Source organism: Kogia breviceps, chromosome 11 (genome assembly GCF_026419965.1).
Source record: "Kogia breviceps isolate mKogBre1 chromosome 11, mKogBre1 haplotype 1, whole genome shotgun sequence".
Lineage (NCBI taxonomy): Eukaryota > Metazoa > Chordata > Mammalia > Artiodactyla > Physeteridae > Kogia > Kogia breviceps.
Window position 1 is genome coordinate 63,496,966 of NC_081320.1, and position 15,070 is coordinate 63,512,035.

Below are 15,070 nucleotides of genomic sequence, written 5' to 3' on the forward strand. Positions count from 1 at the left end.
AGGTCCTTGGTCAGCAGTGTCTCAGCCGCTTTAGAGACGCCAGAATGGGTGTGGACTTAGAAAAGTCCCAAAGTCCCATTAGTATGTATTCCCCATACCTCACTGTGACCAGAAAGAGGAAGCCAAGAACACAAATCAGTTTGCCAGGAACACAAGTCAATTCCATTCATTTATTCATTCAACACACTTATTAAGCATCGCCAATATATTAGGCACTATGTTAAGTGCTGTGTCTACAATGGTACAGTGGAAACAGTCCCTGCCCTAATGAAGTTTCTGTACTAGCAGAAGAGACAGGAAAAAGGCAAGTAAATAAATGAAATTATTGCAGGTAGTGATACATACTGTGAAGGCAATAACCTATACCTGAGATCTGAGAGTACCAGGGGCGGACTGACTCTAGGTTAGGTGCTCAGGGACAGCCTCACCAAGGGTATGATATTTAGGCTGAGCCCAAAGGATGCCAAGGAGTCCGCACTGGCAATCATCAGATGAAGCGCATTACAGAAAGAGGGAGCAGCATGTGCAAAGGTCCTGAGGTGGGCAAGAAAAGAAGCTGATAAACTCCAAGAATTGAGAGGAGGCCAATGTGACTTAAGGGTCATCGGCAAAGGGAACACTGGATGAGATTAACCTGGAGATGGAGCAGGAACAAGTCATCAGGACTGAGGGACCATGAGAAGGAGTCTGAATTCTCTTCTAAGAGCAAGCAGACCCATCAAAGGGTTGAGCAGGGCACAGGGAGAGTTTTCAAAACCGTCAAGCAAAATTTTCAAGCTATGGGCGTGTCCAGCCCCATTTCTGACATCTTCCTCATATAAAGGCCTGTCCAAAGTTATTCAGAACGATGACATCATAGCCCTACAAAGTTCTCAAATACGTTGCTTACTAAGACAGACAGGGTGGAGAGGAGCAGCTTCAGAAGGTCACCCTCAGACACCTCCAGGGTTCCGAGAGCCCATCCCTACCATTCCCAGAGCACCCCCCTTAGGGAAGCCTTGGCTGGAGTTTGGGAGTTCTCCCACTGTACTTGAAAAGGTCATGCTTCCCATCCTTCTCGCACCTAGAAGGCCATGCCACTTGGGCGAGTTCCCAAAAGCGACCCCCAGGAAACTGTGGTAGATACATTTTGGATTTATTTTTGACCAAGTTACATAATACAGAGTTATCATTATACAAAAAGATCTGAGTTTTAATAAAACATGAGAAATGCTATCCTGAAATCTGAACAATTAATTTGACCTGGCTGACATGAGGATTGTTTGCTCACAGAGCCCAGTTTCAATGATTTATGACCATAACTGAACATAATTAAAACAAATCAAATCAGGAAGAAGAGCCATGGAGGTTTGGGAAGGAATTTTTCTTTTGATTTAGATTTTAAACAGCAATTGACTCTGACAACCTCATCTCTTTGAAAGTGGAAATACACCCAGGGGATGGGACGATGTGAGACTGACGGGTGCATTGTGATGAAAGGGCCGAGGCTTTCCGAGGAAAACGCTTAGTAGAAGCATGTGGAAGACAGCCACCAAGGGAGTGAGATGCAGGGGCTTTTACAGTTTTTAAACGGCAGGGGTGATGTGGAGACTTGCAGAAAGACGATGAAGAAGATGTAAAGCTATGAGATGAACCAGGTAATTACTGAGGATCCTGCAAGGGAGGGGAGAGTGGGTGTTGGTGTATTTGTTTTGCCACTGTTAACAGTGGTGCAGAAGAATCATGTCCTATGTTCAAAATCATCACACCAGCAATGGATGTACACTGTGCCCACTGTCCAGCGTTTTCCAGAATGCTCTTTGAGACGCCACCCTTTTCTTGTAGGAAGAAAGCAATCAAAAGTAAGCTTACAAGTCTGAGCCCAGGGACTCCTCTCCCGGCTTCCTTGTCTACCCAGAGAGGGGCCTGTCCTTGGAGACACCAGCATCAGGGCCCAGACAGGAGCTGCTCAGCGGGGCTAGGCTCAGCTGGTCCTGAGCAGCTCACCCTGAGCTGTCTTGAGCTTAGGGAACAGAAGCCCTCAGGTAGTTACTCCCATTACAGCTTTTGGCTTCCTGAAGAGCAGTGGCCTTCAACCCTTTTGTTTCTACAATACACACACCTGGCAACGATCAGGCACAGGGCACAGACCCGTGGGGCACCCGGGGTTGGGGGAATTTTCTATACAGGCTGTCCTTCCTCCCCTTTCTAACCCACTGCGATATGCACAGCTGAAAGAAAAAGAGTCCAATTAACATGATGAAAGGGGGTAGCTTTGAATGGACCCTACTTTTCTTTTAAGTAAAGAATTTGCAAACTTCAGTATATTCCTCTGAACAAACATTGAGCCCTCCAAGGTCATGACGGCCTGATGCCGAGTGGGCTGCACTTCCACCCTTCAGCCTTGAACACTGGAGCAGCATTTTCTTCCCTGCCCAGCTGCCTGGTAGTAAATGTGCACAAGTCCAGGACAGAAGTGGGGAGTACTTTAAGTTGTAGGACAAAGGGTTCCACTGAGTGAGGGGAAAATCACAGAGGAAAGGCGGAGCCAAGCACACCAGCGATTTCACAATTTCTCCCAGGACAAGAACGTCTTTTCCTCATTTTACCTACAGCCCCGCCTTGTCCCCTCGACCCCTGAGCACCGTGCCCACAGGCTGCTCTCACCATGCATGCGCACAGCTATGACTGTTTACACATGAGCTGCAAACTCCACTGAGGACACTGTCCTTCCCCACAGGGAGCTAAAGGAAAACGCGCACCTGGAGAAGATACACAATGGCGCCTTCCGGGGGGCCACAGGGCCTAGCATCTTGTGAGTACAGTGCTGCTGCCCTCTCTCCCCACCCGCTGCAGCCCAGCGGGCCTGCTCAGGGTGTCCAGCCACATGGTTCCCCGCCTGCTTTGTGGGGAACGAGTCTCTGCACGTGCAAAGGTTACCGTAACAAAGCACCACCAACTGGGGGGTTGAAACAATAGAAATGTCTTGTCTTGCAGTTCTAGAGGCTAGAAGTCTGAAATGAGGGTATCGGCAAGGCTGGCTCCTCCTGAGGGCTGCGAGGGAGGGACCTGTTCCAGGCCTCTCTCCTTGCTCCTCGTAGTTCCTTCTGGTGGTGGCAGCAGAGCTCCAGTCTCCACAGGGTACTCTGTCTGTCTATCGGTCTGTCTGTCTCCAAATTTCCCCCTCTTTGTAAGGATACCAGTCATACTGGATTAGGGTCCATCCTAATGATCTCATTTTAACTTGATCACCTCTGTAAAGACCCTATTTCCAATTAAGGTCTCATTCTGCAGTACTGGGGGGTTAGGACTTCAACATATGAATTTGGTGGAGACAGGGTTCAACCAACATCAAGTACGGAGGGCCTCCTAATGTGCTGGCAGGGGGGCGTGGTGTCCCCTGGCATCCCCTCATGGGAATTAAGGCTGTGTGAGCTGCCATGCGTCAGGCTCCCTGAGGATGCAAGGAGCCGAGGCAAGTGCCCTCAGTTAATGGGAGTTGAGCGTAAGGACACATGGGAAAATTAAGAGGCACAGGAAATTGAACCATTAGTCTCCTGACAATGCCTTAGGGAGCCGGAAATGTCCTATAGGAAACAACTGCAGCTGCGCTCAGCCTTCAGGGAGCAATGCAACAGGGCTCCAGAAACTCTGCAGCAATAACGGCAGTGGTCACCTTCGCCACAGAGATGCCGGCCCATTAGTCCCTACTCTGGCACGCTATCACTAACACCTTCCACAAGCGTGGGCTGAACATGTCCTGTTTACCAGGCACCAAGCTGCAGGGACGGTGGCGAGCTCTGGGCCCTGCTCATAAAGAGATTACAGCCATGGAGGGGAAAGAACAATAAACAGGCAAAGTGATAAACAGGCCCGTGACTTTAAAATGAGAACAGTACTAGAAAGATAGTGAGCTGTGTAACCCAGTTCATTTGTTTGTTTATTCATTGATTCATTGATTTATCCAATAACTGTAAGTCCATACTCTGTGCCAGGCACTGGATTAGACATCAGGGAAACAGCAGAGAATAAGAAAAGACAAATGTCTCTGCCTTCATAGAGTAGGGAAGACAGACAAGGATCAAATGAGTAAAGAAAGTATGTAGTATTCCAGATGGCCGTGGAGGAGAAAAATTCAGGTGGCTGGGCGAAAGGAGTTCTAGGGAGGGGGAGCTAGCATTTTAAGGAGGATGGTCAGGTAAGACCGTCCCGAAAAAGTGTTATTTAAGCAAATACCTGAAAGAAGTGAGGGAGCGAGCTGTGTGGGTATCGGTAGGAAGAGCATTCCAGGAGGAGGGAACTAAGCAGGAGGCCAGGGCTGCAGACTGAGCCAAGAGGAGGGGCCTGATACAGAAGGACCGGGAGGTGGCGAAAGCCCCGTTATGAGGCCTGCGGCTATTATAAGGACTTTGCCTGTTCTCTGAGTGAGGTGAGGGGGCTTTAGGGTTTTGATCAGGGGAAGGAATGAACTGACCCAGTTATTCTTTATACCCTAGCTCCTGCCAGTATCCAGTTATGATTCTGTCTACTTTCTATATCCCACCATTATAAACCCTGAACTCTACTTCTTAGCTCCTGCCATTCTCATCTCCTGAGTATCTATTTCCTAACTCTTCTCTAGCAACTCTCAACTCTGTCTACCGCCTACTTCTGCCACTAGCAACTCCTGACTTCGTCTAGGTCCTAGCTCTTGCCACTTATCAACTCCTGTCACTATCCATTCTGACTCTGTCTACTTATTTCCTTCAGCCGTCAACCTCTGATTCTCTCTACATCCTAATTCCCACCAGTGAAACTCCTGACCTTCTCCACTTCCTAACTTCTGCCATGATCAGTCCTAACTCTTCTCTCTTCTCCATGCGACGTCATGATTTCTACTTACTCCTGGTTTCCACCTCCTCATGCTTCCTACCCACCGTTTTTTCTACTGTCTCTCAGCTTCTGCCATCCTACCCTAGGGGTCCCTGTCTGTTATGTCTCTTATTCAAAGTACACCAGACTCAGAATCTTACACATTGCTTGAAGATTCTCCAGTCTAGCACACCCTATAGGCAGAGTTCTTACAGCAAACTGGTCACCTATTTGGGCACTGAATAGCTAAGGAGAGTTGCCTTTGGTCAGGCACAAGAATGAGTGAGTAAGACACCCTGCATGACAGTTTTTGCTTGAAAACCTGCTTGGTCTGCCTGCTTAGAAATGACTGTGAGCCCGGTAGGCATCTACACTGACTTTTCCAGAACAGTGGGACCAGACCTAGGTCTCTTACTCTCCAAATAACTATTCTCATTATAGCCTTAGGGTTTAAGTGATATCTAGAAGTGGTCCTTCCTTCCACACCCCCAAAATATTTCCCCCATGAGTCTCTCACTGAAACTGAAAATCAATCATCAGAGTTCACTCCTTTGTAATGAGACCTTGCCATTTCTAGAATCTTAATTTAAAATATTTTACCCCCACCAAAAAAAAAAAAAAAAAAAAAATCACCAGGCCTGCAAAGAATCATGTGGTCAATCCCCACCACATCTAAGATAATAGCCCTGTAAAGCAGAATGAGAACACTGGTTACCTAAATCAATAAGGACACAAAAGCAATGAGTCTGCAGCCCCCGAGGCAAATTCTGCCACCTTGATTATTCCACCAAGGGCCTACACTAGTCATCATGCCACATTGTCAAGTTCATCTGTCCATCAATCCCCTACTGAGCCCCTCCCGTGAGACGGGCACTAAGTATTGGGTCAGTTTGCTGCAGGGGGCTATGCTCCTGGAAAACTTTCATGAGGTATCAGCAGCAGCCACTTAGAAGATGGGTAGAATTTTTAAATTCCCACTGACTCTTCCTCCTCACATTTAATTTGTTGGGAGTTTTCTGGGGCATTGCCTCAAGTCTAGAAAAGCTGAGGCATTCAGGACCTTGTGTGAAAAACCTGAGCTTTCCACACAGTTTTGCTTACATGGCCGAGTGTTTGCTTGCTTTGGACTGATGAATCCAACTTGCCTTCGGAGAAGTTAGAGGGTGGCTAATGCCACACAGTGGCTCTGAAAAGCGTAACTAGCCTGTGCTTCATGAAAACCTCCCCTGCAGAGCTTGATCAATCAAAGACCGAGGCATCTGAAGCCCTAAATATTTCCCCCTGGAGTAGAGCACAAAAGCTGATGTCACTGCACGTGCCTGCTCTCTCTTAAAGCAAGTGGTTACTTCACTGCTGCTAAGTGGAGAGAGGTAGAGGCAGGGAGAGAGAGGGAGAAAGGAAGCAGCAGAGGGGAGAGAGAGAATGCTAATGAATGTATGACAGGTACAAGGAATTATACTAAGCCTTGAAAAGAATAATGGGGTACATGTCAGATAAAAGACCATGTAGCTTTTTTGATTAAGATTCAGATCTTAATGAGACTAACTGAAATGGAGAATTAGGGAGAAAGCAAGATGGAGAAAAGATTCCTCAGAACCTAGAAGGATACTATTGTTGTGAGGAAGTTTCATTCTATGAATCATACATGTTAAGCAAATAAATAAATAAACCTTTCTCCCTTTTACTTTTCAGGGATATTTCTTCCACTAAACTGCAGGCCCTGCCTAGCTATGGGCTGGAGTCCATTCAGACACTAATTGCTACATCATCCTATTCTCTGAAAAAACTGCCATCAAGAGAAAAATTTACCAGTCTCCTGGATGCCACATTGACTTACCCCAGCCACTGCTGTGCTTTTAGAAACTTGCCAACAAAAGAGTGAGTAAAAAACAAAAGGTAAAGCCTGCCAAGCTGTGGCAGAAACTCAGGTTTGAAAATAGTCAACTGGTCGATGGCTCCCTGTCCTTTCACTCCCTGCCTTCTAGACCAGCTCTATAGTCATGGGGTCACTTTCAGATAGACCAGAAGAAATTGAACTGTCCTATTTCCTCCTGAAAACTGACTCCAAATAGTCAATTCACTCTGCAGCTAGAAGACCTTCATAGCTTATTCTTAGCTAATTCAAAACTATAGCCTTAAATCAGACTATAACTGCAGTTGCACAATGTAGTACAAAACTGCTATCTCAAAGATCAACTAGCCCTAATCCTTATCAGTCAGAGAGCATCATTTCTAAAGAAGTGGGGGAAGTAGGCTCAGTAGGGTGAATTTTACCTAATGTCTTAATCCTTAGTTTAAAAAAAGAAAACACTATAGAAGGTTTCCAGTGTTTGGTTTTTTGTTTTTTTTTTCAAGCTATTTCTCTCCCAACAGAAGACTATCTTCTATTACAGAACAGATTCCTAGCCCCCTAAGGATTAGCTTAGTGTGGGGACAGAAAAGGCACAAGCTCCTGGCTGGTTTGCGATCAGTGGGGGACATCTTACTGATTCAACTAATTCACTTCAATCCAGAATGGAATGGCAGGGTGTGAAGGATTTCATTCTTTCCTTAAAGCACTGTTCTCCCGACTTTTTTTCTTTCTCACTGAAATGCATACTAAGAAATACTTTTTCTACAATGCAACCCAGTAAACACGACACATGTAACTGAAATAAAACAAAGCACTACTTAACTGTTTTACATGTGTTACACTGATATTCTCTTATCTATTTTATTTCATGTTTTTTGCTTTTAATGCTAGTCTTGATTTACTTATTGTTTTCATGACCCACTAATGGGTCACAACTCACAGTTGGAAAAATGTCACCCTAAAAGGGTATTATACAGCCTAAGCAGATATTCTCAATCAATTAATTAGATGAGGCACTAAGAGAGTGACACTAGAATGCCACTGTCTTAGAATCAACCTATTGAAAATTAATCAACCAGCACGTCTTATCATCATACACCTACTTTGTGCCTTGCATAGGTAGGTGCAGTTCTACCTGAAGCTTTTGAGGTAACCAAGAAGACAGACCACTCACTGTACTCAGAGAGCTATGCACTATTAACTGAGCTTCAAAGAATATTAACTGAGCACTCACTGTGTTCCAAATGCTACGCAAACGTCTGAAGATACAAAGATGAGTAAGAGCTCATTCCAACCATCAGAGTCACAGGCAGCTGTTTGGGGACAACACACAGGAGAGCCAATATTTAGGTCCAATAAAGCAAATGTTATGATAGAGCTGAGAACAGAACAGAGTACTCTGGGAGAACACAGGGAGGATTTCTAAATGGCAGCAGGGCTTATGGAAGGCTTCCTGAGGAAGTGACTTCTGCTGAGCCTTGAAGAACAGATAGGAGTTAGCTAGACACGTGTGGGGAAAAGCATACCAAGAAGATGGAATAGCTTGTGTGAAGGCACAAAGGCAAGAGACAGTGGGATGAAAGTCATTCAGAAAAACTAAGACAAGAAGACTTATGGTTACATGGAGGAGGATGAGTGAGGAGAGCAGGGAGAAGTGGGCTGTGATGGGCTCTGAGTACCAGGCCAAGTTGTTTAGAGGATGAGGAACCACTGAAGAATTCAAAACAGAATTACTCAGATTTGCTTTTGTAAAGTATCACTCTGGCAGCAAGGTGGAGGATGGGCTGGAAGTGAGCAACGCTGGTGAGAGAGCAGCTAAAAGAGAGGATAGAGATGCCAGTTTATGATAAAGCTGCTTCTGGACACCTCCACCTTTGTGGCAAAGAGGTCACATCACTTCTGAAATTACTGACAGGTTAAAACTTTAGTTCAGGGGTTTTTTATTTCAGTAGATGAAAGAAACTACAACCTTCGGGTTAAAAAAAAAAAAAAAAAAAACACAGCATTACGCAATTGTGGGCCAGTATCAAAGTGAGATGGGAATGCAGTCACACAGAGCTTGTCTTGATTGGAATTAGAAGCTTCAGCTGACTTCCTCTCTATCTCTAAAGCTAGAAACCTTGGATGTTAGTGAGGATGGAGAGCCTGAAGCTGGGTCAGTGGACTGTTTGTGCAAACTCTGGGTCACCCCTCTGCCCTGCAGCTGCTGTGTGGATAACGCACACAGCTGCCTAGGCAGATGGCCCCCAAACTCTCCTTGGTATCTATGATTAAAATTTCAAAAAAGATACAGTAGACAGAACCCAGTGCTATTATCTGAAGGCCAAGAACAACCACATTTCCTATTAACTGTGGATTGGTTCACACAGAGTATCTCTAAGTATCAGATACACAGCCAGCATCAAACACACACACAAGCTCTCTCTCTCACTCCCTCTATCTCTCATGCAAAATAACAAGCTGATTAATTTTTGAAAGTGAGTCCAGTAGGTCAGATAGTTCTTATATATTCTCCACCTTCCTGCTTTTATACAAAGCCATTCCTACAAGGAACTGTCTTGTTAATACTGGAGAAGAATAATACATAGAAATATGCATTCTGGATTGCCTCATTTCTCCTTCTTCCTCAGGAAAGGTTGAGGTTCGCACAGCCTGCTCTCCTTTCCGCTATTTCTTCACCCAGTTTTCCTTTGTGCCTCCCTTTGGATTCATCTTAGGAATAATATAAGTACAGCCTTCTTTTAATTTCTTGACATTTGCCCCTTTCCATAGGCTAAATTTCTTAAAGGGAAACATGAAGGAATAGGGAGCAACCACATTATATTTCTGCACATAATCCAAAAAAGCAGAAAATACACAACATAATGTCAGGTCCAGAATCTTCAAATCTTTACAAAAGAGATTCCCAGTTATAATTCAAAGCCATGAATTCTGAATGGTTATTTGTTCATTGAGGCCGGTGTGGTGAGGAGAGCAGTGAGGAGCAAACCTTAATACACCACGAAGATAGCTTTTAATGAGCATTGAAAAATCCATGATTCAATGTGATACATTTAAGTTTATTTCATCTCTAGAGCCCACACAAAAGACTTAGCATTCAGAAGCATTTTATCTAAGCTGGAAGCACTCTAACGATAATTCAGAAGCCTTTACTCTCTCCCAGAAAGCGTTTCAGATAGGACAATGGTGCAGAACACGAGGCTGGTGTAATAGGTAGAGAATTTGGATGAACAAAAAGCATAAATAGAAACGATCAGGTTTAGTTTAAAGACCAAAAGCTCAACTGTGGTTGTTTGTTTGTTTTTACCTCTTTCAGGCAGAATTTTTCATTTTCCATTTTTAAAAACTTTTCCAAACAATGTGAAAGCACAGCAAGGAGACCAAATAATGAATCACTGTAAGTATTTGCATGCAAAGAAACTCGGGAAACCATGTCTCATTCTGCGTGCATCTTATTATTATCAGTGCCAACAATTTCTTTTTTTTTTAACACCTTTATTGAAGTATAATTGCTTTACAATGGTGTGTTAGTTTCTGCTGTATAACAGAGTGAATCAGCTATACACGTACATACATCTCCATATCCTCTCCCTCTTGCATCTCCCTCCCACCCTCCCTATCCCTTCCCTCTAGGTGGTCACAAAGCACCGAGCTGACCTCCCTGTGCTATGTGGCCGCTTCCCACTAGCTATCTATTTTATGTTTGGTAGTATATATATGTCCCTGCCACCCTCTCACTTCGACCCAGCTTACCCTTCCCCCTCCCCGTTCCTCAAGTCCATTCTCTACCTCTGTGTCTCAATTCCTGTCCTGCCCCTAGGTTCTTCAGAACCTTTTTTTTTAGATTCCATATATATGTTAGCATATGGTATTTGTTTTTCTTTCTGACTTACTTCACTCTGTATGACAGACTCGAGGTCCATCCACCTCACTACAAATAACTCAATTTCATTTCCTTTTATGGTTGAGTAATATTCCATTGTACATAAGTGCCACATCTTTATCCATTCATCTGTTGATGGACACTTAGGGTTCTTCCATGTCCTGGCTATTGTAAATAGAGCTGCAATGAACATTGTGGTACATGACTCTTTTTGAATTATGGTTTGCTCAGGGTATGTGCCCAGTAGTGTGATTGTGGGGTCATATGATAGTCCTATTTTTAGTTTTTTAAGGAACCTCCATACTGTTCTGCATAGTGGCTGTATCAATTTACATTCCCACCAACAGTGCAAGAGGGTTCCCTTTTCTCCACACCCTCTTCAGCATTTATTGTTTGTAGATTTTTTGATGATGGCCATGCTGACTGGTGTGAGGTGATACCTCATTGTAGTTTTGATTTTCATTTCTCTAATGATTAGTGATGTTGAGCACCCTTTCATGTGTTTGTTGGCAATCTGTATCTCTTCTTGGGAGAAATGTCTATTTAGGTCTCCTGCTCATTTTTGGATTGGGTAGTTTGTTTTTTTGATATTGAGCTGCATGAGATGCTTGTATATCTTGGAGATTAATCCTTTGTCAGTTGCTTCGTTTGCAAATATTTTCTCCAATTCTGAGGGTTGTCTTTTCGTCTAGTTTATGTTATCCTTTGCTGTGCAAAAGCTTTTAAGTTTCATTAGGTCCCATTTATTTTCATTCTTATTTCCATTTCTCTAGGAGGTGGGTCAAAAAGGATCTTGCTGTGATTTATGTCATAGAGTGTTCTGCCTATGATTTCCTCTAAGAGTTTTATAGTGTCTGGCCATACATTTAGGTCTTTAATCCACTTTGAGTTTATTTTTGTGTATGGTGTTAGGAAGTGTTCTAATTTCATTCTTATACATGCAGCTGTCCAGTTTTCCCAGCACCACTTACTGAAGAGGCTGTCTTTTCTCCATTGTATATTCTTGCCTCCTTTATCAAAGATAAGGTGACCATATGTGGGTGGGTTTATCTCTGGGCTTTCTATCCTGTTCCATTGATCTATATTTCTGTTTTTGTGCCAGTACCATACTCTCTTGATTACTGTAGCTTTGTAGTATAGTCTGAAGTCAGGGAGCCTGATTCCTCCAGCTCCATTTCTCTTTCTCAAGATTGCTTTGGCTATTCGGGATCTTTTGTGTTTCTATACAAATTGTAAAATGTTTTGTTCTAGTTCTGTGAAAAGTGCCATTTGTAGTTTGATAGGGATTGCATTGAATCTGAAGATTGCTTTGGGTAGTATAGTCATTTTTACAATGTTGAGTCTTCCAATCCAAGAATGTGGTATATCTCTCCATCTGTTTGTATCATCTTTAACTTCTTTCAACAGTGTCTTACAGTTTTCTACATACAGGTCTTTTGTCTCCCTAGGTAGGTTTATTCCAAGGTATTTTATTCTTTTTGTTGCAATGGTAATTGGCAGTGTATCCTTAATTTCCCTTTCACATTTTTCATCATTAGTGTATAGGAATGCAAGAGATTTCTGTGCATTAATTTTGTATCCTGCTACGTTACCAAATTCATTGATTAGCTCTAGTAGTTTTCTGGTAGCATCTTCAGGATTCTCTAGGTATAGTATCATGTCATCTGCAATGACAGTTTTACTTCTTCTTTTCCTATTTGGAAAAGTTTTACTTCTTTTCCTATTTGGACAGTTTTATTTCTTCTTTTCCTCTTTGGATTCCTTTTATTTCTTTTTCTTCTATGATTGCTGTGGCTAAAACTTCCAAAACTATGTTGAATACTAGTGGTGAAAATGGGCAACCTTATCTTGTTCCTGATCTTAGTGGAAATGGTTTCAGTTTTTCACCATTGAGGACAATGTTGGCTGTGGGTTTGTCATATATGGCCTTTATTATGTTGAGGTAAGTTCCCTCTATGCCTACTTTCTGGAGAGTTTTTATCATAAATGGGTGTTGAATTTTGTCAAAAGCTTTTTCTGTATCTATTGAGATGATCATATGGTTTTGCTCCTTCAATTTGATCATATGGTTTTTCTCCTTCAATTTGTTAATATGGTTTAACACATTGATTGATTTGCATATATTGAAGAATCCCTGCATTCCTGGGATAAACCCCACTTGATCATGGTGTATGATGCTTTTAATGTGCTGTTGGATTCTATGTGCTAGTATTTTGTTGAGGATTTTTGCATCTATGTTCATCAGTGATATTGGCCTGTAGTTTTCTTTTTTTGTGACATCTTTGTCTGGTTTTGGTATCAGGGTGATGGTGGCCTCATAGAATGAGTTTGGGAGTGTTCCTCCCTCTGCTATGTTTTGGAAGAGTTTGAGAAAGATAGGTGTTAGCTCTTCTCTAAATGTTTGATAGAATTTGCCCGTGAAGCCATCTGGTCCTGGGCTTTTGTTTGTTTGAAAGTTATTAATCACGGTATCAATTCCACTGCTTGTAATTGGTCTGTTTATATTTTCTATTTCTTCTTGGTTCGGTCTCGGAAGGTTGTGCTTTCCTAAGAATTTGTCCATATCTTCCAGGCTGTCCATTTTATTGGCATATAGTTGCTTGTAGTAATCTCTTAGGATCCTTTGTATTTCTGCAGTGTCAGTTGCTACTTCTCCTTTTTCACTTCTAATTCCATTGATTTGAGTCTTCTCCCTTTTTTTCTTTATGAGTCTGGCTAATGGTTTATCAATTTTGTTTATCTTTTCAAGGAACCAGATTTTACTTTTATTAATCTTTGCTATCATTTCCTTCATTTCTTTTTCATTTATTTCTGATCTAATCTTTATGGCTTCTTTCCTTCTGCTAACTTTGGGGGTTTTGTTGTTCTTCTTTCTCTAATTGCTTTAGGTGTAAGGTTAGGTTGTTTATTTGAGATGTTTCTTGTTTCTTGAGGCAGGATTGTATTGCTATAAACTTCACTCTTAGAACTGCTTTTCCTGCATCCCATAGGCTTTTGGTCATCATGTTTTGTCATTTGTTTCTAGGTATTATTTGATTTTCTCTTTGATTTCTTCAGTGATCTCTTGGTTATTTAGTAGCATATTGTTTAGCCTCCATGTGTTTGTATTTTTTACAGATTTTTTTCCCTGTAATTGATATCTAGTCTCCTAGCATTGTGGTTGGAAAAGATACGTGATATGATTTCAATTTTCTTAAATTTACCAAAGTTTGATTTGTGATCCAAAATATGATCTATTCTGGAGAATATCCATGAGCACTTGAGAAGGGTCTCTATTTGGTTGGTTTTGTATGGGATGTCCTACAAATATCAATGAAGTACATCTTGTTTAATGTATCATTTAAAGCTTGTGTTTCCTTATTTATTTTCATTTTGGATGATCTGTCCCTTGGTGAAAGTGGGGTGTTAAAGTCCCCTACTATGATGGTGTTACTGTCGATTTCCCCTTTTATGACTGTTAGCATTTGCCTTATGTTTTCAGGTGCTCCTATGTTGGGTGCATAAATATTTACAATTGTTATATCTTCTTCTTGGATTGATCCCTTGATCATTATGTAGTGTCCTTCTTTGTCTCTTGTAATAGTCTTTGTTTTAAAGTCTACTTTGTCTGATATGAGAATTGCTACTCCAGCTTTCTTTTGATTTCCATTTGCATGGACTATCTTTTTCCATCCCCTCACTTTCAGTCTGTATGTGTCCCTAGGTCTGAAGTGGGTCTCTTGTAGACAGCATAAATATGGGTCTTGTTTTTGAATCCATTCAGCCAGTCTATGTCATTTGGTTGGAACATTTAATCCATTTACATTTAAGGTAGTTATCAATATGTATGTTCCTATGACCATTTTCTTAATTGTTTTGGGTTTGTTATTGTAGGTTTTTTCCATCTCTTGCGTTTTCTGCCTAGAGAAGTTCCTTTGGCATTTGCTGTAAAGCTGGCTTGGTGGTGCTGAACTCTCTTAGCTTTTGCTTGTCTGTAAAGGTTTTAATTTCTCTGTCAAATCTGAATGAGATCCTTGGTGGGTAGAGTAATCTTGGTAGGTTTTCCTCTTTCATCACTTTAAGTATGTCCTGCCACACCCTTCTGGCTTGCAGTGATTCTGCTGAAAGATCAGCTGTTAACCTTATGGGGATTCCCTTGTATATTATTTGTTGTTTTTCCCTTTCTGCTTTTAATATTGTTTCTTTGTATTTAATTTTTGATAGTTTGATTAATATGTGTTTTGGTGTGTTTCTCCTTGGATTTATCCTGCCTGTGACTCTCTGTGCTTCCTGGAATTGATAGACTGTTTCCTTTCCCATATTAGGGAAGTTTTCAATAATAATCTCTTCAAATATTTTCTCTGTCCCTTTCTTTTTCTCTTCTTCTGGGACCCCTATAATATGAATGTTGCTGCATTTAATGTTGTCCCAGAGGTCTCTGAGACTGTCCTCAATTCTTTTCTTTCTTTTTTCTTTATTCTGCTCTGTGGTAGTTATTTCCACTATTTTATCTTCCCAGTCACTTA

At 42.1% G+C, this 15,070-nt stretch overlaps 1 protein-coding gene across 1 annotated transcript in view; it reads left to right on the forward strand.

The window, feature by feature from the left end:
- Positions 1–15,070, forward strand: part of LHCGR (luteinizing hormone/choriogonadotropin receptor) — a 64,718-nt gene that overhangs the window by 40,149 nt on the left and 9,499 nt on the right. Inside the window, exons 8-10 of the mRNA XM_059078352.2 lie at positions 2,720–2,794; positions 6,523–6,708; positions 9,999–10,079. Coding sequence (XP_058934335.1) covers positions 2,720–2,794; positions 6,523–6,708; positions 9,999–10,079 — 342 coding nt within the window. The remainder of the gene's footprint in view (positions 1–2,719; positions 2,795–6,522; positions 6,709–9,998; positions 10,080–15,070) is intronic.